This window comes from Pseudophryne corroboree, chromosome 5, assembly GCF_028390025.1.
Source record: "Pseudophryne corroboree isolate aPseCor3 chromosome 5, aPseCor3.hap2, whole genome shotgun sequence".
Lineage (NCBI taxonomy): Eukaryota > Metazoa > Chordata > Amphibia > Anura > Myobatrachidae > Pseudophryne > Pseudophryne corroboree.
Window position 1 is genome coordinate 224,864,235 of NC_086448.1, and position 27,424 is coordinate 224,891,658.

Genomic DNA, 27,424 nt, shown 5'->3' on the forward strand with positions numbered 1-27,424 from the left:
GAAGGAAAGGAGACCTCAGGTTTCTTTCCTTTATACATGTGTGCCCTCGTGTCAGGGACAGGGGGTTCCTCAGTGATATGCAACACATCTTTTATTGCGATAATCATATATCGAATACCTTTAGCCACCTTTGGCTGTAATTTTGTATCATCGTAATCGACACTGGAGTCTGAATCCGTGTCGGTATCTGTGTCAACTATTTGGGATAGTGGGCGCTTCTGAGACCCCGAAGGTCCCGGCGACATAGGGACAGGCATGGGTTGACTCCCTGACTGTGCCCCAGCTTTGGCTTTGTCTAGCCTTTTGTGCAATAAATTAACATTTGCACTTAAAACAATCCACATATCCATCCAGTCCGGCGTCGGCACCGCCGACGGAGACCTAACATTCATAAACTCCCCCTCCTCCTTGGGTGAGCCCTCAGCCTCAGACATGTCGACATACACGTACCGACACACCACACATACACAGGGAAGCTCTTTTCGGAAGACAGGTTCCCCACCAGACAGAGAGAGAGTATGCCAGCACACACCCCAGCGCTATATGACCCAGGAATAACACAGTAAATTAATGTTTACCCAGCAGCGCTGTTTTATGTATCTGCGCCAATTATGTGCCCCCCCCCCCTCTACTTTAAAACCCTCTTTCACCGTGTGTCAAGCAGGGGAGAGTCCGGGGAGCTTCCTCTCAGCGGTGCTGTGGAGAAAAAATGGCGCTGGTGAGTGCTGAGGGAGAAGCCCCGCCCCCTCGGTGGCGGGCTTCTGTCCCACTCAATTTTTTCAATACATGGCGGGGGCTCTTTTTATACATGTACAGTGCCCAGCTGTACATGTATATATACATCTGTGCCATAAGAGAGGTTTATATTGCTGCCCAGGGCGCCCCCCCCCCCCCCCCCTGCGCCCTGCACCCTTACAGTGACCGGAGTGTGTGAGGTGAAGGGGAGCAATGGCGCACAGCTGCAGTGCTGTGCGTTACCTCAGTGAAGATCCAAGTGTCTTCTGCTGCCTCAGATGGATCTTTTCCTCACATACTCACCCGGCTTCTTTCTTCCGGCTCTGCGAGGAGGACGGCGGCGCGGCTATGGGACGGACGGCGAGGGTGAGACCTGCGTACCGATCCCTCTGGAGCTAATGGTGTCCAGTAGCCTAAGAAACAGAGCCCTGAACTCAGAGAAGTGGGTCTGTTTCTCTCTTCTCAGTCCCTCGATGCAGGGAGCTTGTTGCCAGCAGGCTTCCTGAAAATAAAAAACCTAACAGAAATGCTTTCTTACAGGAAACTCAGGAGAGCTCCTGAAATGCACCCAGTCTCCACTGGGCACAGTATCAAACTGAGGTCTGGAGGAGGGGCATAGAGGGAGTAGCCAGTGCACACCCAGAGTCAAAGTCTTTCTTAAAGTGCCCATGTCTCCTGCGGAGCCCGTCTATCCCCATGGTCCTTACGGAGTCCCAGCATCCTCTAGGACGTTAGAGAAAAAGAACTTGCGATAACTCTGGCGTTAAGAACCGAGTAAATCCGAAACCGCTCATCTCTAATTTAAGCACGGATTTCTCCGTGTGTACTCCCCTTTAGAAACCCTCCCTATGTGTGCCACTGTGCCCCTAAATCAAAGAAAGAGAAACCTATAATAACATATCAGGAAACATTTCCTGATATACAGTAGCAGGCTATAAAATACAACCTGACAATAAAGCAGGAAGGAGTTGGGAGCCACAAGTGAAAGCTCAGAACAGCCCAAGGACTGACTGTTAAGGTGCATACACACTTAGTGATATAGTAAACAATATCACCCATTTTCCTCCTCAGTAGCAATATCGTTTACTATATCGCCCAGTGTGTATGCAGCAGACGACAGGCGATCCGCACGGAACGGGTTTGCTTGACTGCCGCTGTAGATCCCAGCGGTCAGCATACCAACCGCGAGATCCCGGCTGCGTAATGCCGGCAGGGGTGCGAGCGCAACAAGCCTCTTGCAGGCGTGAACGACAGGTGCTATGGGTGTCGTGGACACCCAAGAGTGGGAATAGTCCCTGCTAGTTGGCATGCCGACTGTCGGGAATTCGGGGGTACGGGATGTAGCCGTCTGTAATGTGACCAGCGGTCTCCTGAACACCGGTCACATAACTACATCCCGCTCCACACATGCAGCTCAATTTGGACTCATCGGCCAAAGCTGCATGTACAGCCCGACTGCAGCATGATGTCACTGTGCGATATCACTAGGCGATGTTGCTCATGAAGCATATTGCCTAGTGTGTACTCACCTTTACCCATTATTGATCTACAAAATGAAAAACAGCATCTTATTGGTTGCTTCGGGTTACAAGCACATTTTCCCACCAATACCTATAAACCAGTTTCCATAAATCCCGACAATATTTCCTGGTCACAGAAAATGTGCAGGTGATGTTGGAAATGTTTGCACTTTATATGAGAAGCGCATCTCATGTGTACTTACTCTGTACCAAGAACTTGTATGAGCTGATTCATTTGCAAAAAAAAAAAAATGTTATTTTTGTTAATTTTGTTATCCTATGAGACAAACAGAAAATAGCCTCAAGCTATTTGGTATTCATAGGATTAAAATGAGTGCAGTGCTTGTTATATGTAGAATGGAATCTTAAAGACATTACTGAAAATACAAGACATCTTACCTCCATAATGGCATTGAGTGCAGTGTCGGCGCCAATACTTAAGTCAGTGCCAGGGACATTGTTGCTAATGGTGGCAGGCACTATGCACATAGGGATGCAAAACTCTTGATAAGTGGCTCGTGCCCCAGATAATTGCATCATACTTTCAAAAGCCTAAAGTGGCAGCATGAAAATGAGTTTAGCAGATGTTAGTGTTAGTGGCTCCTTCTGTGTGGTGGGAGATTTGGCTTCCTCCTGTGTGGTGGGAGATATCAGCATAAATAGCCTCTTTGCTGTCAGAACTTCAGATGATGCTCAGAATTTTGTTGATTCCATAATGGAAGCGTTCTGTAATATTCAGTATAATGTTACGGACCAAATTACTCATGTAGCAAAAATTGTATTGAGGCTGCATTGGCGCAATTAAGTTCTGAAGTGAATTTAGAGGATTCCCCCATGCAGAGCAAGAAAAAAAAAGTTAAAAATTTATGAAAAGATCACAATGTTTTAAGCAGAGAGATCAGCAGAGGTGGAAGAACAACATTAGTTTTTGGGGAGCATAAATATTTGATTGTCATTTGGTAAGTAGTGGGTAGAAGTGGATACCAGTAAAGGGTTAACATTGCAACCACAGGGAGAAGGTGTATGCTCTTAGGCTTTTCTCATTTATTTTTCATATAAAACTGACACTGGCATGGATGACAACTGGCACTCCTCTCCTGCGTGTCCCTCACTGTGATGCAAAATACAGTACATTACTGGCATGAATGGGGCACTGTGTTGCCAGTATACATCAGTGGAACTACGATGGGTGCACGCAGCGCTCCATGAAGCCCTGAAAGTAGCAGAGTCCTCTACTGAGTGGTGCATGTGCCAGTCAACACATGCACAGACACCCCCTCCCTGCTCTTTTCATAGCACATTGGGGGCCTGAGAAGCTACACCCCCATAGCTGAACCCCACTTAAGGTTTTGCTATGGGTTCCAGTTATGCACCTGTCTATACATTAGCTTCATCAAGTCCACTGCTGCTGAACAATACTGTTCTCAAAGAAAGAAGGTATTGGTTTTTTTGTATACTAACACTGAAAAAACTTCCAGTTCTGCTCTGTATACCTGTGTTCCAGCTTTGGAGCAGGATGTCACAAGAAGCAGACAGTGCAGCCAAAATATATAATAAAATGTGCTGAATGCTGTGATTTTATGGAACAACAGTGCAGCGAGTGCAAAAGTAAAACTGCTGCTTCACAAGTCTCATAATCATAAAAAGTAATTTCCGAAAGTGAACAATAAAACTGAACACTGATTACAGATATGGTATCTCACTACGGTTTCTCAATTTGTTATTCCTGTTGAGGCGTTTCCATTCACCATTGTTATCTAACATGTTTGCCTAGGTTTATGATACCCTTTGAAACCAATAAATATCACTTTCACTGGAACTGTGGCTGAGCATAGGGTTTTCTACTTGCAGGTAATCAATCTCAGCCCAATCAGGGTGTGGTTCTGTCTGGAAATACGCCAGATAAGAAGAGTAATGTAACTTTATAGTGTGCCCTAAACCCACGTCCCTTTATTAATTTCATCTTTCCCTGAGACTTGGATCTATAAGTGCTGCTAACATGTCTGGTATGAAATATGTAGTGTACCTACAGACATACACCTTCCAGATCCCTGTGTGTACAACCACAAAATCACTTTAACTTTTTACTGGCCCTTTTAAAAGGAAATAAAGGTTTTAGAATTACATATTAACAATATTACTCAAAATCAAGTCCCGGCAAATTAATGATTATTATATATAGTAGTTTTCAGTAAAGCAGAAGATTTTGTATTATAGGTATAAAAATACATTTTTAAAAAGGTTTTGTTTTGTTTCTTTAGTATTTTAGCAATGTAGAACAATGGGAACAATATTAATAACTAATGCTGTATATTTACCAGATTTGAAATGAAATTTGAACACCTGTTCAAAATCAGGGAATCTATGTAATAAAAAAATAAGGATCACGAAGTGCTACAGTAATACTAAACTGACAAACACCTCTGCAGGCATTCTAAGCCCTAAGCCTGATTACATGGAAAGGATTGGTACTGGAAAATATTGTTCACTATCTCGTCCCAATGGAATACATACGGGTGACCAGCTGACGGAATGCCGGCTGTCACTATACCGACAGCGGCATCCTGTTAGCTAATGACCTCGATGCCTCGGCACGCTTCGGGACCGGTGACGTTCTTTGCTCGACACAGGTTATATTCCCACTCGGGTAGTGGCATGGGCCCACCACCCGAGTGGGAATACGGAGCTTCCATTAGGATTCCGACCGTTGGCATTTCCTCGCATGTCGGGATTCCGGCGTCAGTATTATAAACACCGACATCACAACAGGCGCTATATTAACCACATCCCATCTCAACAGATATGTCTGTTATACACTGACTTATTGGGGGTAATTTTGACCTGATCGCTAGGGTGCGTTTTTTGCATCCCTGCGATCAGGCAGTTGCCGCCTACACGGGGAGGGGGAAATCACTGTGTATGTGTGCGTTCGGATGTGTTGGAGAGACTGCACAAACTAATTTTGTGCAGTCTCTGCGCAGCCCAGGACTCACTCTTCCAGTCCGATGATCGGGCCGGAACTGACGTTAGAAACCCTCCCTCTAAACGTCTGGTCCCTCCTGCGTTTTTCTGAACACTCCTCAAAAACGGTCAGTTGCCACCCACAAATGCACTCTTCCTGTCAATCTCCTTGTGTTCGCTGGTGCGATGGGATTTTTCGCACCATCCCGTCGCTGCCAGGCGCTCCCCGTTGCTGCGGACCGACGCACCTGTGCATTGCGGTGCATATGCAGTTCAGACCTGAATGCCCATTGTGAGAAAATGTACAGCAGCGATCAGGTCTGAATCAGCCCCATACTCTCTTACTAATCAAGTATCCTTTGCTAAGTACATCATAGTAGCAAGATCTGTTTCTGTTTTGTTGCCTGATCTGCTAAAGTCATCTGAGCACAAGTATAGTAAACTTTAATTCTCTAGCTGTAATGAAACTACAGGCACCAGAGACTGGCAAGGCATGCTGGGACATTTGGTTCCAACTTGGGTATAATCAATAATCTTGTTCCAGGAGTCTTGGCGGTTGCCTGGGATGTACCATAACATGTGGTCATTTTTTTAATAAGAAAATGTATTTTCAATCATAAAAGCAGTCTGCTTGGCGTTTATCTAGATGCTTTGCATGTAATGCTTTGTGAAATGATTTATAATTCTAGGTGTATTAATTACAGAAGTGGTAAAGAAACTTGAGCTACAGTATATTCTCAAGTACTGTAATTGGAAAGCCATGGTAACAGAACTGCAAACATGCAGATATGCTTGCCACAGATAAAGAACACAGCCAGTCTCTTCCCCAGTCAGTATACTGTGGCTGTACTCATTTCCAGGTGACAGGAGGGCTCTGTGGCAGAGCCGTACAGATATGAAAACAAGAATACATGAGCAGCTTACGCACTAACTGCAAAGTGGATTTATCATGCAAAGTAACCTTTTGCTTTCTAAGTCAACTGGTCTAACAGGATACTGTACCTTTGGCGGAATGCCACTAGGCGGCATTCAGAAGCATTACTAGTACGGTATGTGGCCACCTTTCAAGCATTAAAGCTGCTGTGAGTTACCAAAGAAAATAATCTCTATACACTAGCTAGTAGCCTAGAGATCTAATAAGCTTGCACTACAAAGGAATACGCAAAAACAATGTGATTATGATTAGCAGGAGCAGTGGAGAGAAAGGTGGATTAAATAAAGAGCGAATTAGTAGAAAGCTTATAGTAGCAACAAGCAGCATGCAATACTCACATCCCTCTTCTGCCATCTATTTATCAGACCTTGTACAGATCAAATCACTCCAAAGGAATTAGATATTTTTATATATATATATATATATATATATATATATATATATATACACACATACATACAAACCGATATGTCCTCATACATCTTTGCTGCAGTCACCCTAAAACAGCCCTCGTAGCACGCCAGGTCCCAGGAGAATTCTCTATCGTCTTTTTTGCCAAAAATGTGTCTTAGTTGCAACACACAGGGCCGGATTAAGGGCCTCATGGGCCTGGAGTTGAAAATGTTTTAGGGCCTATTATGAGAAGAGTAGGTGAGGCCAATGCCATGTAGGCATGTAGACCCCATACTCTAAAAGAGTATCCGGTCTGGGTCGACAGGCATTAGGTCAATCAATATTGGTCGACATGCCTTAGATCGACAGGGTTTCTAGGTTGACATGGTCAGTAGGTCGACATGACAAAAGGTCGCCATGAGTTTTTCACTTTTTTTTTCTTTTTTTTTACTTGTTCATACTTTACGATCCAAGTGCACTACAACTGGGAACAGTAACCTGCCAGCCATGCTAATAGCACAGTCTCTCTGTGAAGAAAACGACACCAACATTTGAAAAAAAACTCATGTTGACCTTTAGTCATGTTGACTTTGCTCATGTTGACCTAATGCTTGTGTCGACCTGTTTTGGGTGTCGAATTAGTCACTGTCGACCAATAGTGGTCAACCTAGACACTGTCGACCCAAGTGTGGTCGACCCTATGAACCACACCCCTCTAAAAGCACCAATGTCTTCCTAAATGTATAAAAGTACATACATTGCATCATTTTGTGTAGAAAATAGAAATGCAATTTGAATACTTATGATTTATGGGTGACTGTGTGGCCATCTGGTGGCTGGTCACCCTGATGCTGTCATGATGATGGGCCTATTTTTATGTGGAGGCCTGGAGTTGTAGTCCCATCCGTCCCATTGTTAATCTGGCCCTAGCAGCTCAATGTGAGTAGGACGCATGAGGAACACCAGTTCTGTTCTGCTTTATCTACAGACTCACACAATATACAAGTGTCATATAACAAATTAATCAGCACAGTCGCCTCATACGTGCTAGTCACACTGTGTTGCAAATAAGATGCATTTTCAGAAAAAAAAAAGATGGCAGACGTTAGCAGAGTTGCACAGCACCTGGCGGCAGACTCACGCAAGGCATCTCACGCTGCACGGCATATTTAGGCTAGATGTACAATATGAGGACACATCTGTGATTTTTTATATAGATTGGCCATTAACAACAACACTAGTCATCGACTATGAAATGAATTACTATTCAGCATACAGATTTTCAGACCTCTCTTTGTTATCTGCTTCACTGATTTCATGCAGCATAAATTAGACTGGTAGTCTTTTTACCCTTTAGGTTTGTGAATAGGGTATTATTCAAAGATAAAGATCATAGATGTATTATGATTGCAACTGTCATTTAAATCAACCTATATAAAGATGGAACAGTCTTTGGTGAAACAGCTCATTCACCTGGCTCATCATGTAGCACCAATTCAAGAGAGCTTTAATACAACTTGTTCCACTGACATTAATAGGTTGTATCTATGACATCAGCACTGTTTTGCACTGCAGAATATGAACTTAAGTCCACTCCATCTGTATGCAGTTATCTGTAGTAACACTATTGTACAGCTTTATGAAGCTGATATTTCTTTGCTCTGATAAATTAAGATGACAGCCACAGGGTTGTAAAGGTATGTAGGTTTAGTAAGTGCGCTCAAAAGAGTCTGATGAAACTTACATCTGTTATAGTGTTCAGAGCAGTATCTGCGCCAATGCTGAAATCTGAACCCGGTACATTGTTGGACACAGTAGCAGGAACCATAACCATTGGAATACAGAATTCATCATATTTCCCTCTTGCAACAGTCAATTCCATAAGTCCCAAGTAGGCCTGGGATGCACAGGCACAGAGTGGGGAGGAAAAAGGAGATAAGTCGTAGGGGGTAACAAATTTTAAGGGACCACGGGGAGAGCCACTTCTACCACAGCACACAGATGAACTTGGAAAGGAACCACTAGACACATTAAAATACAATACAGATAATCATAACAAACAAAAAAAGACATAACTTAAGATACTAGACATAACATAAAAAGTCAATATTGACAGAAATAACACACCTTTATAAACATAGCTAAAAAGAGCACAAACATTTTCTCTGTCACTAATCTTTATTTAAAGAAAAAATTGTTTACAGCATTTAAAATTGATGCTATAATGCATTTTATTACAATTGGACTAATTTAGTCATCACAAAAGTTTGTATAATGTATATAAGACATTGTTACTTTAAAACATAACTATTCATTTCTTAAAACATAATTCTTTATAGTAGGAAAAAGGAAAAGAAGAAAAATGTATAATGGAAATCCATACCTCAAATCCCCCAATAACGAGCAAGGCATTGATGTTATGAGCACGTATCTGGTCAGCAATTTGTTCAAAATATTTACCAGGTAGAGATCTAATAATGAGAATAAAAATGTAAGAACCTTTTTTTTACATGGTACATGCAGGAAACAGGCATAGTGTACAATGAAGTAACACAAGCATGCACTTATAAAATCATATATTATAATATTTACTGTAAAAATTACCTTTTTGTCCCTAGGAGGGATCCACCTTGACCGGTCCAGCCGCCAACATCTCCCCATTTTATCTCTTTAATCTAATGTAGAGAATGAGTTAATGTGAAATAATTACTTATTTTACCTTTGCATTAACCTACTATTACAAAGCAGGTTCCCAGTAATGCCTTTATTGGCTATGCAACAGGTTCCCAAACGCGGTCCTCGAGGCACCTTAACTGTCCAGGTTTTATAGATGGTCATGGCTCAGCACAGATGGTTAAATCAAATTGCCTGAGCTACTAATCAAGTCACCTGTGACCAAGCATGGAAACAATTAAAACCTGGACCGTCAGGGTGTCTCGAGGAAGGGCCGTCTTTTCGTATGGACTCAAAGGCCAGTTGTCCAAGGGCCCCTAGGGTATAAGGGCCCTAGGCTGATAGCTGAGGGTCCCATTTCCCCAGAGGTACCAGATTTTTTAAAATTGTCCATGATGAACCGGAGATAACCGACTTCACAGCAGTGGTCCCCATCCAAGCCTGTTAATTGCTCTACCCAGCCAGATATCTCAGGTTCTGTTAGAGTTTTTCTGGGGGTATACTCCAAAAGCTGGGACTCTTCCCTTTCGATTGACACTGGCAGCTTGTCTCTACTATGCCCAGAGAGATCCGCCTTCCAGCAGCTGGTCCCTGTTCAGCTCCACACACCTGGTATACAGTTTTATATTCTTTTATATTAAAGGATCCAAGATGATCCCAAGAAGAAAATCCATTTGTGGAGCACTCTTTTGTGAGAATTGTCTAGTGAAAATATTTAAAGCATAACTTTTACTTTCTCTATCTTTAAAAGATGCAACATTAAATCAGGAGCACATATCAATCATTCTTGTAAACTCAGTAATTATTTAGATGTGGTGGTAAATAAAGTTGCATATTATTCTTAAGTGAGACAGGTGGTGTTTCTATAATAATAATTTCAGATTGTATTGGAAGATGGTCTCCCAACTTGAGGTATGTTCACAGTGAGAATGATCTATTTATCTGACACCAATGTGTCTCACTGTGTTAATTCATCCAGGGCCGGCTCCAGGCCATACTTGCCTACCTGACCCTCTCCATGAGGGAGAAAATGCTCTGTTCCTGGACTTTCCTGGTAATGTATGAATGCCATCACCTGTAGTGAGCTAGTTAATTAATAAGAAAGGTGTTTCACCACAGGTGATGGCAATCATACATTACCAGGAAAGAAAAAAACACTAACTGCAGGGATATAACCCTCTGTAGAAAAAAAGGAGCGCTCTCCGCACTAATTAAAGGAGACAATTAAAAATGTTCACAATAAAAAATATAAAATAATGATATAATTTATTGACATGCAATGCTGCAGCATGAATAGCACTTAATCAATACATAATATGTATATTTATAAACCACAATACAAACAATCCACATATGACTAGTAAAATTATCTAGACTCACTATAGTTTAGAGGCTTGGACTTTGATATTACTGAGTCTAGCAATGTCCACTGATGTAATTATGAACTGGCTAGGAATAGCTTTTCAAACACTCAATGTGTTCATGTGTCCTTAATTCGTTAGTGTTCCAAATGAACATGTGTGCACACATTTATTGAATTAAAATGGGTAATTACCAAACATTATTAGCCTTTGCGTCACCTCCAAAATTAATTTTGTTGAGATAATCCCGGTTTTTAGGCTCCCTCTGCTGGTACTCATCCGTTTATTGCAGAATATCTGGAGTAGGTATCCACAGGGACTTGTCCACAGTGCTCAGGCTCCCTCTGCTGGTGGCTAGCCATAATTGCAGGTACACTGATTATTAATCATAACCACAGGCTGGTAATCGCGTCAATGAGCAGGAGATGATCGTCACTGGTAATGGTCACTTCGAAAACGCGTTTCTCCGCCTTCCAAACACACTCAGCGGCTTCCTCAGTTCGAATGACCATACTCAATAGGCTCAGTTTATATAGCCACCATAATTTGTATTTCCCGCGGCCGTTCGCGCATGCGCACTCAAACGTGCGTTCCAAGCCTCATTTTCACCCTACACCTTAAATAGACTCCGGTGGCCATTTTGTCACATCATATCAAGCCTCACTTTCATATAAGACTGGTTATTAATATCAAGGAATCCAAGCCTCGTTTTAAATCCCGGAAGCTATATCAAGCCTCTCTTTCTTATACCTAATTAAATATTGATAATAACATATCCAAGCCTTGTTTCAAGTCCCGATAGTCATCTCTGGTTTCCATAGTTACTTGTATTGTTATTCCAAACCTCATTGATTTAAACACACATTATTAAAAAACTATTATAATTAAACTGTTATATTCCTTTTTATTAAGGTCATACAATCCAATACTATATTAAATCAGTGCCCTATCTCCTGTGTGCATATGCAATTAATTCACATCCACACAGATAACCATTTAATATTTCCAACCCATATCTATGAAGATATCTTTTCATATGCACATCCTATTACCCGATTGTAGACCAACATATATATACAATGTGCATATTCCCACGCCCTAATAAAACCAAAATCAATCATTTAAGAATTTCATATATGCACATATATACCCGGACATAGAAGGGAAAGGGGTGGATATAATGTCACATAACCCCATATTGTAGCTCATCTCCATAACTACAATCCCGTCATGTCACCATATACAAAATACACAGTCTCCATCTCCATCTCTCGGTATCACAAGGAACTGTACATTATCCCCAATTTTTATATATATTTACTTCAAGGTGGTTTTCCCTTCTTTTAAATTTTATTTAACTCCACTGAGTCATTAAGTCCCTGAGGGATCAGAGTTTTAAGATTAAATATCCAGAAGGCCTCTTTCTTACACAACCGTCTAAACCTATCCCCCCCCCCCCTATTGGTTACTGCCACCTGTTCAATGGCCGTAATAATTATATTTTCACTTTTACCCTCCCCACATTCCAGAATATGGCGATATAGATGAGTATTTCCTACTCTTTTATCTATCTGTCGCTTATGCTCCATAAACCTAACGTGGAGCGCCCGAGTGGTGCGCCCCACGTATTGTGCTCCACATCCACACTGCAAAACATAGATAACGTATGTGGATTTACAATTCAAAAAACTTTTTATATTAAATTTTTCTCCTGATACAATTGAGGAGAATTGTGTCGTTTTCTTTTTTGTATGTTTACATGTTACACAATTGGTTCTTCCACATTTATGAAACCCTATTGGTGGTTTGGGTAACCATGTATTTATTTGTCCCCCTTGTACCTCTGCAGATACAGATTTGTCACATGATCTATTAAAAAATAAGATTTTACTCACCGGTAAATCTATTTCTCGTAGTCCGTAGTGGATGCTGGGAACTCCGAAAGGACCATGGGGAATAGCGGCTCCGCAGGAGACTGGGCACAACTAAAGAAAGCTTTTAGGTCATCTGGTGTGCACTGGCTCCTCCCACTATGACCCTCCTCCAAGCCTCAGTTAGGACACTGTGCCCGGACGAGCTGACATAATAAGGAAGGATTTTGAATCCCGGGTAAGACTCTTACCAGCCACACCAATCACACCGTACAACTCGTGATACCATACCCAGTTTAACAGTATGAAAACAACTGAGCCTCTCAACAGATGGCTCAACAATAACCCTTTAGTTAGGCAATAACTATATACAAGTATTGCAGACAATCCGCACTTGGGACGGGCGCCCAGCATCCACTACGGACTACGAGAAATAGATTTACCGGTGAGTAAAATCTTATTTTCTCTGACGTCCTAGTGGATGCTGGGAACTCCGAAAGGACCATGGGGATTATACCAAAGCTCCCAAACGGGCGGGAGAGTGCGGATGACTCTGCAGCCCCGAATGAGAGAACTCAAGGTCCTCCTCAGCCAGGGTATCAAATATGTAGAATTTTGCAAACGTGTTTGCCCCTGACCAAGTAGCAGCTCGGCAAAGTTGTAAAGCCGAGACCCCTCGGGCAGCCGCCCAAGATGAGCCCACCTTCCTTGTGGAATGGGCTTTTACTGATTTAGGATGCGGCAGTCCAGCCGCAAAATGCGCCAGCTGAATTGTGCTACAAATCCAGCGAGCAATAGTCTGCTTAGAAGCAGGAGCACCCAGCTTGTTGGGTGCATACAGGATAAATAGCGAGTCAGTTTTCCTGACTCTAGCCGTCCTGGAAACATACATTTTCCAGGCCCTGACTACGTCCAGTAACTTGGAATCCTCCAAGTCCCTAGTAGCCGCAGGCACCACAATAGGTTGGTTCAAGTGAAAAGCTGATACCACCTTAGGGAGAAACTGGGGACGAGTCCTCAATTCTGCCCTATCCATATGGAAAATCAGATAAGGGCTTTTACATGATAAAGCCGCCAATTCTGACACACGCCTGGCTGAAGCCAAGGCCAATAACATGACCACTTTCCACGTGAGATATTTTAGATCCACGGTTTTAAGTGGCTCAAACCAATGTGATTTTAAGAAACTCAACACCACGTTGAGATCCCAAGGTGCCACTGGAGGCACAAAAGGGGCTGAATATGCAGCACTCCCTTAACAAACGTCTGAACTTCAGGTAGTGAAGCTAGTTCTTTCTGGAAGAAAATCGACAGAGCCGAGATCTGTACCTTAATGGAGCCTAATTTCAGGCCCATAGTCACTCCTGCTTGTAGGAAATGCAGAAATCGACCCAGTTGAAATTCCTCTGTTGGGGCCTTTTTGGCCTCACACCAAGCAACATACATCCGCCATATGCGGTGATAATGCTTTGCAGTTACATCTTTCCTGGCTTTAATCAGCGTAGGAATGACTTCCTCCGGAATGCCCTTTTCCTTCAGGATCTGGCGTTCAACCGCCATGCCGTCAAACGCAGCCGCGGTAAGTCTTGGAACAGACAGGGCCCCTGCTGCAGCAGGTCCTGTCTGAGCGGCAGAGGCCATGGGTCCTCTGAGATCATCTCTTGAAGTTCCGGATACCACGCTCGTCTTGGCCAATCCGGAACCACAAGTATTGTTTTTACTCCTCGTTTTCTTATTATTCTCAGTACCCTTGGTATGAGAGGCAGAGGAGGGAACACATAAACTGACTGGTACACCCACGGTGTCACTAGAGCGTCCACAGCTATCGCCTGAGGGTCCCTTGACCTGGCGCAATATCTCTCTAGTTTTTTGTTTAGGCGGGACGCCATCATGTCCACCTGTGGCCTTTCCCAATGGTTTACCAACAGTTGGAAGACTTCTGGATGAAGTCCCCACTCTCCCGGGTGTAGGTCGTGTCCGCTGAGGAAGTCTGCTTCCCAGTTGTCCACTCCCGGAATGAACACTGCTGACAGTGCTAAGACGTGATTTTCCGCCCATCGGAGAATCCTTGTGGCTTCTGCCATCACCATCCTGCTTCTTGTGCCGCCCTGTCGGTTTACATGGGCGACTGCCGTGATGTTGTCTGATTGGATCAGTACCGGCTGGTTTTGAAGCAGAGGCCTTGCCAGGCTTAGGGCATTGTAAATGGCCCTCAGTTCCAGAATATTTATGTGTAAGGACGACTCCTGACTTGACCAAAGTCCTTGGAAATTTCTTCCCTGTGTGACTGCCCCCCAGCCTCGAAGGCTGGCATCCGTGGTTACCAGGACCCAGTCCTGTATGCCGAATCTGTGGCCCTCTTGAAGATGAGCACTCTGCAGCCACCACAGTAGAGATACCCTGGTCCTTGGAGACAGGGTTATCAGCCGATGCATCTGAAGATGCGATCCCGACCACTTGTCCAAGAGGTCCCACTGAAAGGTTCTTGCATGGAACCTGCCGAATGGAATTTTGCTTCGTAAGAAGTTACCATTTTTCCCAGGACTCGTGTGCAGTGATGCACCGATACCTGTTTTGGTTTCAGGAGGTCTCTGACTAGAGATGACAGCTCCTTGGCTTTCTCCTGCGGGAGAAACACTTTTTTCTGTTCTGTGTCCAGAACCATCCCCAGGAACAGTAGGCGTGTGGTAGGAACCAGCTGTGACTTTGGAATGTATAGAATCCATCCGTGCTGTTGTAGCACTTCCCGAGATAGTGCTACTCCGACCAACAACTGCTCCTTGGACCTCGCCTTTATAAGGAGATCGTCCAAGTACGGGATAATTAAAACTTCCTTTCTCGAAGGAGTATAATCATTTCTGCCATTACCTTGGTAAAGACCCTCGGTGCCGTGGACAGTCCAAACGGCGGTGTTTGGAATTGGTAATGGCAATCCTGTACCACAAATCTGAGGTACTCCTGGTGAGGATGGTAAATGGGGACATGTAGGTAAGCCTCCTTGATGTCCAGGGATACCATGTAATCCCCCTCCTCCAGGCTTGCAATAATCGCCCTGAGCGATTCCATCTTGAACTTGAATTTTTTTATGTATGTGTTCAAGGATTTCAAATATAAAATGGGTCTCACCGAACCGTCCGGTTTCGGTACCACAAACAGTGTGGAATAGTAACCCCGTCCTTGTTGAAGTAGGGGCACCTTGACTATCACCTGCTGGGAATACAGCTTGTGAATTGCCTTTAGCACAGTCTCCCTGCCTGAGGGAGTTGTCGGCAAGGCAGATTTGAGGAAACGGCGGGGGGGAGACGCCTCGAATTCCAGCTTGTACCCCTGAAATACTACTTGAAGGATCTAGGGATCCACCTGTGAGCGAGCCCACTGATCGCTGAAATTTTTGAGGCGGCGCCCCACCGTACCTGACTACGCCTGTGGAGCCCCCGCGTCATGCGGTGGACTCAGAGGAAGCGGGGGAAGAATTTTGATTCTGGGAACTGGCTGACTGGTGCAGCTTTTTCCCTCTTCCCTCGTTTTACACGCTTGCATCTCTGAAGCCGAAAGGACTGTACCTGATAATACAGTGCTTTCTGAGGCTGTGAGGAAACCTGAGGTAAAAATTTTTCTTCCCAGCTGTTGCTGTGGATAAGAGGTCCCAGAGACCATCCCCAAACAATTCCTCACCCTTATAAGGCTCTATGTGCCTTTTAAAGTCAGCATCACCTGTCCAGTGTCGGGTCTCTAATAACCTCCTGACCGAATGGACATTGCATTAATTCTGGATGCCAGCCGGCAAAATATCCCTCTGTGCATCCCTCATATATAAGACGACGTCTTATGTTCGCAAACTAGTATCCCTGTTTGACAGGGTTACAGACCACGCTGCAGCAGCACTATCTGCAGGTCTCAGTCTAGTACCTGAGTGTGTAAATACAGACTTCAGGATAGCCTCCTGCTTTTTATCAGCAGGTACCTTCAAGTGGCCGTATCCTAAAACGGCAGTGCCACCTTTTTTGACAAACGTGTGAGTGCCTTATCCACCCTAGGGGATATCTCCCAGCGTAACGTATCCTCTGGCGGGAAAGGGTACGCCATCAGTAACTTTTTAGAAATTACCAGTTTCTTATCGGGGGAACCCACGCTTTTTCACACTTCATTCACTCATTTGATGGGGGAACAAAACACTGCCTGCTTTTTCTCCCCAAACACAAAACCCTTTTTTAGTGGTACTTGGGTTAATGTCAGAAATGCGTAACACATTTTTTATTTGCCGGGATCATGTAACGGATGTTCCTAGTGGATTGTGTATATGTCTCAACCTCGTCGACACTGGAGTCAGACTCCGTGTCGACATCTGTGTCTGCCATCTGAGGGAGCGGGCGTTTTTGAGCCCCTGATGGCCTTTGAGACGCCTGGGCAGGCGCGGGCTGAGAAGCCGGCTGTCCCATAGCTGTTACGTCATCCAGCCTTTTATGTAAGGAGTTGACACTGTCGGTTTATACCTTCCACCTATCCATCCACTCTGGTGTCGGCCCCCAGGGGGCGACATCACATTTATCGGCATCTGCTCTGCCATCACATAAGCCTCCTCATCAAACGTGTCGACACAGCCGTACCGACACACCGCACACACACAGGGAATGCTCTGACTGAGGACAGGACCCCACACAGCCCATTGGGGAGACAGAGAGAGAGTATGCCAGCACACACCAGAGCGCTATATAATTTAGGGATTAACACTATATTGAGTGAATTTTTCCCAATAGCTGCTTGTATATACAATATTGCGCCTAAATTTAGTGCCCCCCCTCTCTTTTTAACCCTTTGAGCCTGAAAACTACAGGGGAAAGCCTGGGGAGCTGTCTTCCAGTTGCACTGTGAAGAGAAAATGGCGCCGGTGTGCTGAGAGAGATAGCTCCGCCCCTTTTTCGCGGACTTTTCTCCCGCATTTTTATGGATTCTGGCAGGGGTATTTATCACATATATAGCCTCTGGGGCTATATATTGTGATATATATGCCAGCCAAGGTGTTTTTATTGCTGCTCAGGGCGCCCCCCCCCAGCGCCCTGCACCCTCAGTGACCGGAGTGTGAAGTGTGCATGAGGAGCAATGGCGCACAGCTGCATTGCTGTGCGCTACCTTGGTGAAGACTGATGTCTTCTGCCGCCGATTTTCCGGACCTCTTCTTGCTTCTGGCTCTGTAAGGGGGACGGCGGCGCGGCTCCGGGACCGAACACCAAGGCCAGTTCCATGCGGTCGATCCCTCTGGAGCTAATGGTGTCCAGTAGCCTAAGAAGCCCAAGCTAGCTGCAAGCAGGTAGGTTCGCTTCTTCTCCCCTTAGTCCCTCGCTGCAGTGAGCCTGTTGCCAGCAGGTCTCACTGTAAAATAAAAAACCTAATTATATACTTTCTTTCTAGAATCTCAGGAGAGCCCCTAGTGTGCATCCAACCTCGGCCGGGCACAAAATCTAACTGAGGCTTGGAGGAGGGTCATAGTGGGAGGAGCCAGTGCACACCAGGTGACCTAAAAGCTTTCTTTAGTTGTGCCCAGTCTCCTGCGGAGCCGCTATTCCCCATGGTCCTTTCGGAGTTCCCAGCATCCACTAGGACGTCAGAGAAAAACTAGGTGCTAATGCAGATTTCAAACTATCTGATTTTCGAAATATTACCTGTTCACTAAGTTTTATATTGGAGTTCAACATTTCATCTAACTTTAAGATCGAGGAATTCTTTTTAATAATCTTCTTAATCTCATATGCACTAGTATTATACTTTGTTACAAACATTGTTGTCCTATCCGTCATCTTTTTATTATTTTTCTTCCTAGAGTTAGTTCTAGTGGTATCTAATAAAGAGTCCCTCTCCAAACTGTCCACTTCTCTTAAGGCCTGATCCAACACAGATTTCAAAAAACCCTGAGTGAGAAATGCCCCATATAGAGATTCCATCTGTTCTCTCGCCCCTTCATTGGTAGAACAGTTCCTTTTAATCCGAAGGAACTGGCCCTTCGGTATATTATCTTTCCACCGTTGTAGATGGCTACTCTTATAATGTAAATATCGATTTTGATCCACTTCCTTAACAAAAGTACTGGTCACTATACTCTCATTCTCTATATTGAGCGCTATATCCAGAAAAGTTACCTCGGCAGTACCCCGTAAATTTTAACCCAAATTGATTACAATTCAAACTAGCAATAAATAACTCCGCTGATTCAGTGTTCCCCTCCCAAACAAAAAATAAATCATCGATGAAACGGCCATAGAGGACCAGGCTCGCCCCGAGATCGCCGCCCCAAACATGCTGCTCCTCAAACCGCCCCATGAATAGGTTGGCGAAACCCGGAGCGAACCTGGTCCCCATGGCCGTCCCCCTAGTCTGCAAATAATACCGCTTATCAAAAATAAAATAATTATGTTGAAGTATAAATCTAAAGAGTATTAGATTTATACTTCAACATAATTATTTTATTTTTGATAAGCGGTATTATTTGCAGACTAGGGGGACGGCCATGGGGACCAGGTTCGCTCCGAGTTTCGCCAACCTATTCATGGGGCGGTTTGAGGAGCAGCATGTTTGGGGCAGCGATCTCGGGGCGAGCCTGGTCCTCTATGGCTGTTTCATCGATGATTTATTTTTTGTTTGGGAGGGGAACACTGAATCAGCTGAGTTATTTATTGCTAGTTTGAATTGTAATCAATTTGGGTTAAAATTTACGGGGTACTGCCGAGGTAACTTTTCTGGATATAGCGCTCAATATAGAGAATGAGAGTATAGTGACCAGTACTTTTGTTAAGGAAGTGGATCAAAATCGATATTTACATTATAAGAGTAGCCATCTACAACGGTGGAAAGATAATATACCGAAGGGCCAGTTCCTTCGGATTAAAAGGAACTGTTCTACCAATGAAGGGGCGAGAGAATAGATGGAATCTCTATATGGGGCATTTCTCACTCAGGGTTATCCGAAATCTGTGTTGGATCAGGCCTTAAGAGAAGTGGACAGTTTGGAGAGGGACTCTTTATTTGATACCACTAGAACTAACTCTAGGAAGAAAAATAATAAAAAGATGACGGATAGGACAACAATGTTTTAACAAAGTATAATACTAGTGCATACGAGATTAAGAAGATTATTAAAAAGAATTCCTCGATCTTAAAGTTAGATGAAATGTTGAACTCCAATATAAAACTTAGTGAACAGGTAATATTTCGAAAATCAGATAGTTTGAAATCTGCATTAGCACCTAGTTTTTTTAATAGATCATGTGACAAATCTGTATCTCCAGAGGTACAAGGGGGACAAATAAATACATGGTTACCCAAACCACCAATAGGGTTTCATAAATGTGGAAGAATTAATTGTGTAACATGTAAACATACAAAAAAGAAAACGACACAATTCTCCTCAATTGTATCAGGAGAAAAATTTAATATAAAAAGTTTTTTGAATTGTAAATCCACATACGTTATCTATGTTTTGCAGTGTGGATGTGGAGCACAATACGTGGGGCGCACCACTCGGGCGCTCCACGTTAGGTTTATGGAGCATAAGCAACAGATAGATAAAAGAGTAGGAAATACTCATCTATATCGCCATATTCTGGAATGTGGGGAGGGTAAAAGTGAAAATATAATTATTACGGCCATTGAACTGGTGGCGGTAACCAATGGGGGGGGGGGGGGGGGATAGGTTTAGAAGGTTGTGTAAGAAAGAGGCCTTCTGGATATTTAATCTTAAAACTCTGATCCCTCAGGGACTTAATGACTCAGTGGAGTTAAATAAAATTAAAAATTTAAAAGAAGGGAAAACCACCTTGAAGTAAATATATATAAAAATTGGGGATAATGTACAGTTCCTTGTGATACCGAGAGATGGAGATGGAGACTGTGTATTTTGTATATGGTGACATGACGGGATTGTAGTTATGGAGATGAGCTACAATATGGGGTTATGTGACATTATATCCACCCCTTTCCCTTCTATGTCCGGGTATATATGTGCATATATGAAATTCTTAAATGATTGATTTTGGTTTTATTAGGGCGTGGGAATATGCACATTGTATATATATATGTTGGTCTACAATCGGGTAATAGGATGTGCATATGAAAAGATATCTTCATAGATATGGGTTGGAAATATTAAATGGTTATCTGTGTGGATGTGAATTAATTGCATATGCACACAGGAGATAGGGCACTGATTTAATATAGTATTTGATTGTATGACCTTAATAAAATGGAATATAACAGTTTTATAATAATAGTTTTTTAATAATGTGTGTTTAAATCAATGAGGTTTGGAATAACAATACAAGTAACTATGGAAACCAGAGATGACTATCGGGACTTGAAACGAGGCTTGGATATGTTATTATCAATATTTAATTAGGTATAAGAAAGAGAGGCTTGATATAGCTTCCGGGATTTAAAACGAGGCTTGGATTCCTTGATATTAATAACCAGTCTTATATGAAAGTGAGGCTTGATATGATGTGACAAAATGGCCACCGGAGTCTATTTAAGGTGTAGGGTGAAAATGAGGCTTGGAACGCACGTTTGAGTGCGCATGCGCGAACGGCCGTGGGAAATACAAATTATGGTGGCTATATAAACTGAGCCTATTGAGTATGGTCATTCGAACTGAGTAAGCTGCTGAGTGTGTTTGGAAGGCGGAGAAACGCGTTTTCGAAGTGACCATTACCAGTGACGATCATCTCCTGCTCATTGACGCGATTACCAGCCTGTGGTTATGATTAATAATCAGTGTACCTGCAATTACGGCTAGCCACCAGCAGAGGGAGCCTGAGCACTGTGGACAAGTCCCTGTGGATACCTACTCCAGATATTCTGCAATAAACGGATGAGTACCAGCAGAGGGAGCCTAAAAACCGGGATTGTCTCAACAAAATTAATTTTGGAGGTGACGCAAAGGCTAATAATGTATGGTAATTACCCATTTTAATTCAATAAATGTGTGCACACATGTTCATTTGGAACACTAACGAATTAAGCACACATGAACACATTGAGTGTTTGAAAAGCTATTCCTAGCCAGTTCATAATTAAATCAGTGGACATTGCTAGACTCAGTAATATCAAAGTCCAAGCCTCTGAACTATAGTGAGTTCTAGATAATTTTACTAGTCATATGTGGATTGTTTGTATTATGGTTTATAAATATACATATTATGTATTGATTAAGTGCTATTCATGCTGCAGCATTGCATGTCAATAAATTATATCATTATTTTTTATTGTGAACATTTTTAATTGTCTCCTTTAATTAGTGCGGACAGCGCTCCTTTTTTTCTACAGGGGGTTATATTCCTGCAGTTAGTGTTTTTTTTGTTTAATATAAGGAATGCAATTATCCTTATAATTAGGAGCAGCAGACTGCACTATTATTCAATCTCCTGGTAGGTACTGGCGCCGGAGGGTATATACACTTGTCCATACACCCCCGAGTGTGTGGGCGGTTGTGTATACACACAGTGCGGTTTTTTGGTGAATTACCAGGAAAGTCCAGGAACAGAGCATTCTCTCCCTCATGGAGAAAGTCAGGTAGGCAAGTATGCTCCAGGCACGTTCCAATAGAGTGGCCAAACAGGGCGCCACACTTTATGGGCGCCGCTAGCTCTGGCCGCCATATTGGAGCCTGAAGCCGTCCCTAGAGAGCAGCAGTGTCGCCTACTAGCAGAGACGTGCTGCATCCCACAGCCCAAACCCCCCTCCCCGCTAACCGGCCCGTGAGCCAATCAGAGCTCTCGGTCCGGCAGCTGAGGTTCCCGATTGGCTGCCGGACCGCGAGCTTTGATTGGCTCACAGACCGGTGCCTAGCTGGAGTGAAACACCGTCGCGACTGCCGGAGACTAAGGGGCAGGAGAGGTGCACGCTGCGCTCTCCTCCCCGCCCTCAATTTAAGAGCAGAAGCCAGCAGCAGCCTCCCCGCTCGTCAGCACAAGCGATGCGCTGTGAGCAGCCAGCAGGGGCGGGGGGAGGTGGTGGGTGGGGGGAACACATATCTGGCACCGTGTAGGGACATATATATCTAGCACTGGGGACATATCTGGCACTGGGGGGCATATCTGGCACTGTGTAGGGATATGTGTATCTGGCACTGGGGACATAAATGACACTGGGGACAAATCTGGCACTGTGTAGGGACATGTGTATCTGGCACAGGGGACATAACTGGCACAGGGGGCATATCTGGCACTGGGGACATATCTGGCACTGGGGACAAATCTGGCACTGTGTAGGGACATGTGTATCTGGCACTGGGGACACATCTGGCACTGTGTAGGGACATGTGTATCTGGCACTGGGGACATATCTGGCACTGGGGGGGGGCATATCTGGCACTGGGGGCATATCTGGCACTGTATAGGGTCATGTGTATCTGGCACTGGGGACAAATCTGGCACTGTGTAGGGACATGTGTATATGGCACTGGGGACATATCTGGCACTGGGGACATATCTGGCACTGGGGACAAATCTGGCACTGTGTAGGGACATGTGTATCTGGCACTGGGGACATAACTGACACTGGGGACATATCTGGCACTGTGTAGGGATATGTGTATCTGGCACTGGGGACAAATCTGACACTGTGTAGGGACGTGTATCTGGCACAGGGGACATAACTGGCACAGGGGGCATATCTGGCACTGGGGGCATATCTGGCACTTGGGACAAATCTGGCACTGTGTAGGTACGTGTGTATCTGGCACTGGGGACACATCTGGCACTGTGTAGGGACATGTGTATCTGGCACTGGGGACATATCTGGCACTGGGGGGGGGGCATATCTGGCACTGTATAGGGTCATGTGTATCTGGCACTGGGGACACATCTGGCACTGTGTAGGGACATGTGTATCTGGCACTGGGGACATAACTGACACAGGGGACATATCTGGCACTGTGTAGGGACATGTGTATCTGGCACTGGGGACATATCTGGCACTGTGTAGGGACATGTGTATATGGCACTGGGGACATAACTGACACTGGGTACATATCTGGCACTGAGTAGGGACATGTGTATATGGCACTGGGGACATATCTGGCACTGGGGACAATTCTGGCACTGTGTAGGGACATGTGTATCTGACACTGGGGACATAACTGGCACTGGGGGCATATCTGGCACTGGGGGCATATCTGGCACTGTGTAGGGACATGTGTATCTGGCACTGGGGAGATATCTGGCACTGGGGGCATATCTGGCACTGTGTAGGGACATGCGTATCTGGCACTGGGGACAAATCTGGCACTGTGTAGGGACATGTGTATCTGGCACTGAGGACATAACTGACACTGGGGACATATCTGGCACTGTGTAGGGACATGTGTATCTGGCACTGGGGGCATATCTGGCACTGTGTAGGGACATGCATATCTGGCACTGGGGGCATATCTGGCACTGTGTAGGGACACGTGTATCTGGCACTGGGGACATAACTGACACTGGGGACATATCTGGCACTGTGTAGGGACATGTGTATATGGCACTGGGGACATATCTGGCACTGTGTAGGGACATGTGTATCTGGCACTGGGGACATAACTGACACTGGGGACATATCTGGCACTGTGTAGGGACATGCGTATCTGGCACTGGGGGCATATCTGGCACTGTGTAGGGATATTTGTATCTGGTACTGGGGGCATATCTGGCACTGTGGGCATATCTGGCACTGTGTAGGGACATGTGTATCTGGCACTGGGGACAAATCTGGCACTGCGTAGAGACATGTGTATCTGGAACTGGGGACATAACTGGCACTGGGGGCATATCTGGCACTGGGGGCATATCTGCTACTGTGTAGGGACATGTGTATCTGGCACTGGGGACAAATCTGGCACTGTGTAGGGACAGGTGTATCTGGCACTGGGGACATAACTGGCACTGGGGGACATGTGTATCTGGCACTGGGGATATATCTGGCACTGGGGTCATATCTAGCACTGTGTAGGGACATGTGTATCTGGCACTGGGGGCATATCTGGCACTGTGTAGGGACATGTGTATCTGGCACTGGGGACAAATCTGGCACTGTGTAGGGACATGTGTATCTGGCACTGGGGGCATATCTGGCACTGTGTAGGGACATGTGTATCTGGCACTGGGGGCATACAGTATCTGGCACTGGGGGCATATCTGGCACTGTGTAGGGTCATATGTATCTGGCACTGGGGGCATATCTGGCACTGTGTAGGGACATGTGTATCTGGCACTGAGGACATATCTGGCACTGTGTAGGGACATGTGTATCTGGCACTGGGGACATAACTGGCACTGGGGGCATATCAGGACATAACTGACACTGGGGGTATATCTGGCACTGGGGGCATATCTGACTCTGTGTAGGGTCATGTGTATCTGGCACTAGAGGCATATCTGGCACTGTGTAGGGACATGTGTATCTGGTACTGAGGACATATCTGGCACTGTGTAGGGACATGTGTATCTGGCACTGGGGACATATCTGGCACTGTGTAGTGACATGTGTATCTGGTACTGGGGATATATCGGGCACTGTGTAGGGACATGTGTATCTGGCACTGGAGGCATATCTGGCACTGAGGACATATCTGACACTTGGTACATATCTGGCACTGTGTAGGGACATGTGTATCTGGCACTGGGGACATATCTGGCACTGTGGGCATATATGTATCTGGCACTGGGGGCATATATGTATCTGGCACTGTGGGGCATATATGTATCTGGCAATGTGGGTACATGTGTTTCTGGGGGGCATATGTGTATCTGGCATTGCTGGGGGGCATATCATGTGTATCTGACATTGCTGGGGAGCATATCATGTGTATCTGGCATTGCTGGGGGCATATCATGTGTATCTGGCATTGCTAGGGGGCACATCATGTGTATCAGGCACTTCTTGGGGGCATATTATGTGTATCTGGCACTGCTGGGGGCCATCTCATGTGTATCTGGCACTGCTGGGGGCCATCTCATGTGTATCTGGCACTGCTGGGGGGTATATCATGTATATCTGGCACTGCTTGGGGGCATATCATGTGTTTCTGGCACTGCTGGGGGGCAAATTCTGTCTATCTGGCACAGCTGGGGGCAAATCATGTCTATGTGGCACTGCTGGGGGCATATGATGGCTGGCACTGCTGGGGGCTTATCATGTGTATTTGGCACTGCTGGGGGGCAAATCATGTCTATATGGCACAGCTGGGGGCAAATCATGTCTATGTGGCACTACTGGGGGCATATGATGGCTATCTGGCACTGCTGGGGGGGCATATCATGTCTATCTGGCACTGCTGGGGGGCATATCATGTCTATGTGGCACTGCTGGGGGCATATCATGTCTATGTGGCACTGCTGGGGAGGCATATCATGTCTATGTGGCACTGCTGGGGGGCATATAATGTCTATGTGGCACTGCTGGGGGGCATATCATGTCTATGTGGCACTACTGGGGAGGCATATCATGTCTATGTGGCACTGCTGGGGGGGCATATCATGTCTATGTGGCACTGCTGGGGGTCATATCATGTCTATGTGGCACTGCTGGGGGGCATATCATGTCTATCTGACACTGCTGGGGGGCATATCATGTCTATGTGGCACTGCTGGGGGGCATATCATGTCTATGTGGCACTGCTGGGGAGGCATATAATGTCTATGTGGCACTGCTGGGGGGGCATATCATGTCTATGTGGCACTGCTGGGGGGCATATCATGTCTATGTGGCACTGCTGTCAGGCATATCATGTCTATCTGGCACTGCACTACTGGGGTCATTATGTGTCTGACACTATACTGGAGACATCATGGGTAAGGAACACTACTGTGGCTGCTATGTGTAAGGCTGCTAATTGTGGGGGTCATTCTGAGTTGTTCGCTCGTTAGTTTTTTTTGCAACGGAGCGATTAGTCGCAAACTGCGCATGCGCAACGTTCGCAGTGCGCCTGCGCCAAGTTAATTAGCACAAAAGTTGGTATTTACTCACGGTCTAACGAAGATTTTTCATTGTTCTAGTGATTGGAGTGTGATTGATAGGAAGTGTGTGTTTCTGGGCGGAAACTGGACGTTTTATGGGAGTGTGCGGAAAAACGCTGGCGTTTCAGGGAAAAACGCGGGAGTGGCTGGAGAAACAGGGGAGTGTCTGGGCGAACGCTGGGTGTGTTTGTGACATCAAACCAGGAACGAAACTGACTGAACTGACCTCTCTCCCTGCAGCGCCTCCCCCTGCCGCCACAGACATGTCCCCCCGCCGCCAGCTCCCCCCGCCAGCCGCCGATCTCAGCTCCCCCAACCGCACCGCTCCCCCGGGCGAGATGTACTAACCTGTCCCGCCGCGTTAGCTGCTTTACTCTGCGCTCCCCTGATATTGTCCATGATAACCTGCTGTCTCCAGCTCCCGCACCCCCGGCGCTGTTATTTGCTCCTTGTTTACACATGCACCGCCGCGGCCACTCAGGTCTCAGCTTTAATAAAGGACAGGTTAGTACATCCCGCCCCCGTCTCCTCACCTCAATCCGACCTGTTTTCAAGTCGAATTGAGTTTGTCGAAAAGGGGGCTAAAACCTGTCGGATTTGGTCCCATTTCCGACAGAAGCACACGGATCGGATCGCACCCGGATCGCCGATCCATGTGTTTTCCGACAAGTTGGGAATTCCCTACTTGTTGGAAAAGAACTGCCTCTAATGAATAGGTCGGAACCCCTTCCGACCTATTTCTGTCGGAAGCTGCCGTCTTTCCGACAAGACGGCAGCTCCTGACAGTTATTGAATACACCCAATAGTATACATGTAAATGAACACACAACAATAATGGTGAAGTATTCTGTACCTGGTTATGGTACAGTTGTGTTTGTTACATCTACAGCCTGGTGAATGAATATATTCACCTATCACAGCATTAAGAATGTTAATTCACATTTGCAAACAATAGTTTAGCACATAATAACAAAAAGTTGCCAATGTTGATCAT

General features: G+C 45.2%; 1 protein-coding gene across 5 annotated transcripts in view; it reads right to left on the reverse strand.

Annotated features, from left to right (window-relative positions):
• Nucleotides 1–27,424, reverse strand: part of PFKP (phosphofructokinase, platelet) — a 185,923-nt gene that overhangs the window by 41,371 nt on the left and 117,128 nt on the right. For 2 of the 5 annotated variants that reach the window (XM_063922151.1, XM_063922153.1), the window contains 3 exons: nucleotides 9,148–9,218; nucleotides 8,927–9,014; nucleotides 2,655–2,807 (listed from right to left, as the gene is read on the reverse strand). In XM_063922151.1, the coding sequence (XP_063778221.1) occupies nucleotides 2,655–2,807; nucleotides 8,927–9,014; nucleotides 9,148–9,218 (312 nt within the window). Of the gene's footprint in view, nucleotides 1–2,654; nucleotides 2,808–8,287; nucleotides 8,441–8,926; nucleotides 9,015–9,147; nucleotides 9,219–27,424 lie in introns of all 5 variants that reach the window. The other 3 variants (XM_063922150.1, XM_063922152.1, XM_063922154.1) reach the window with 2 other exon arrangements.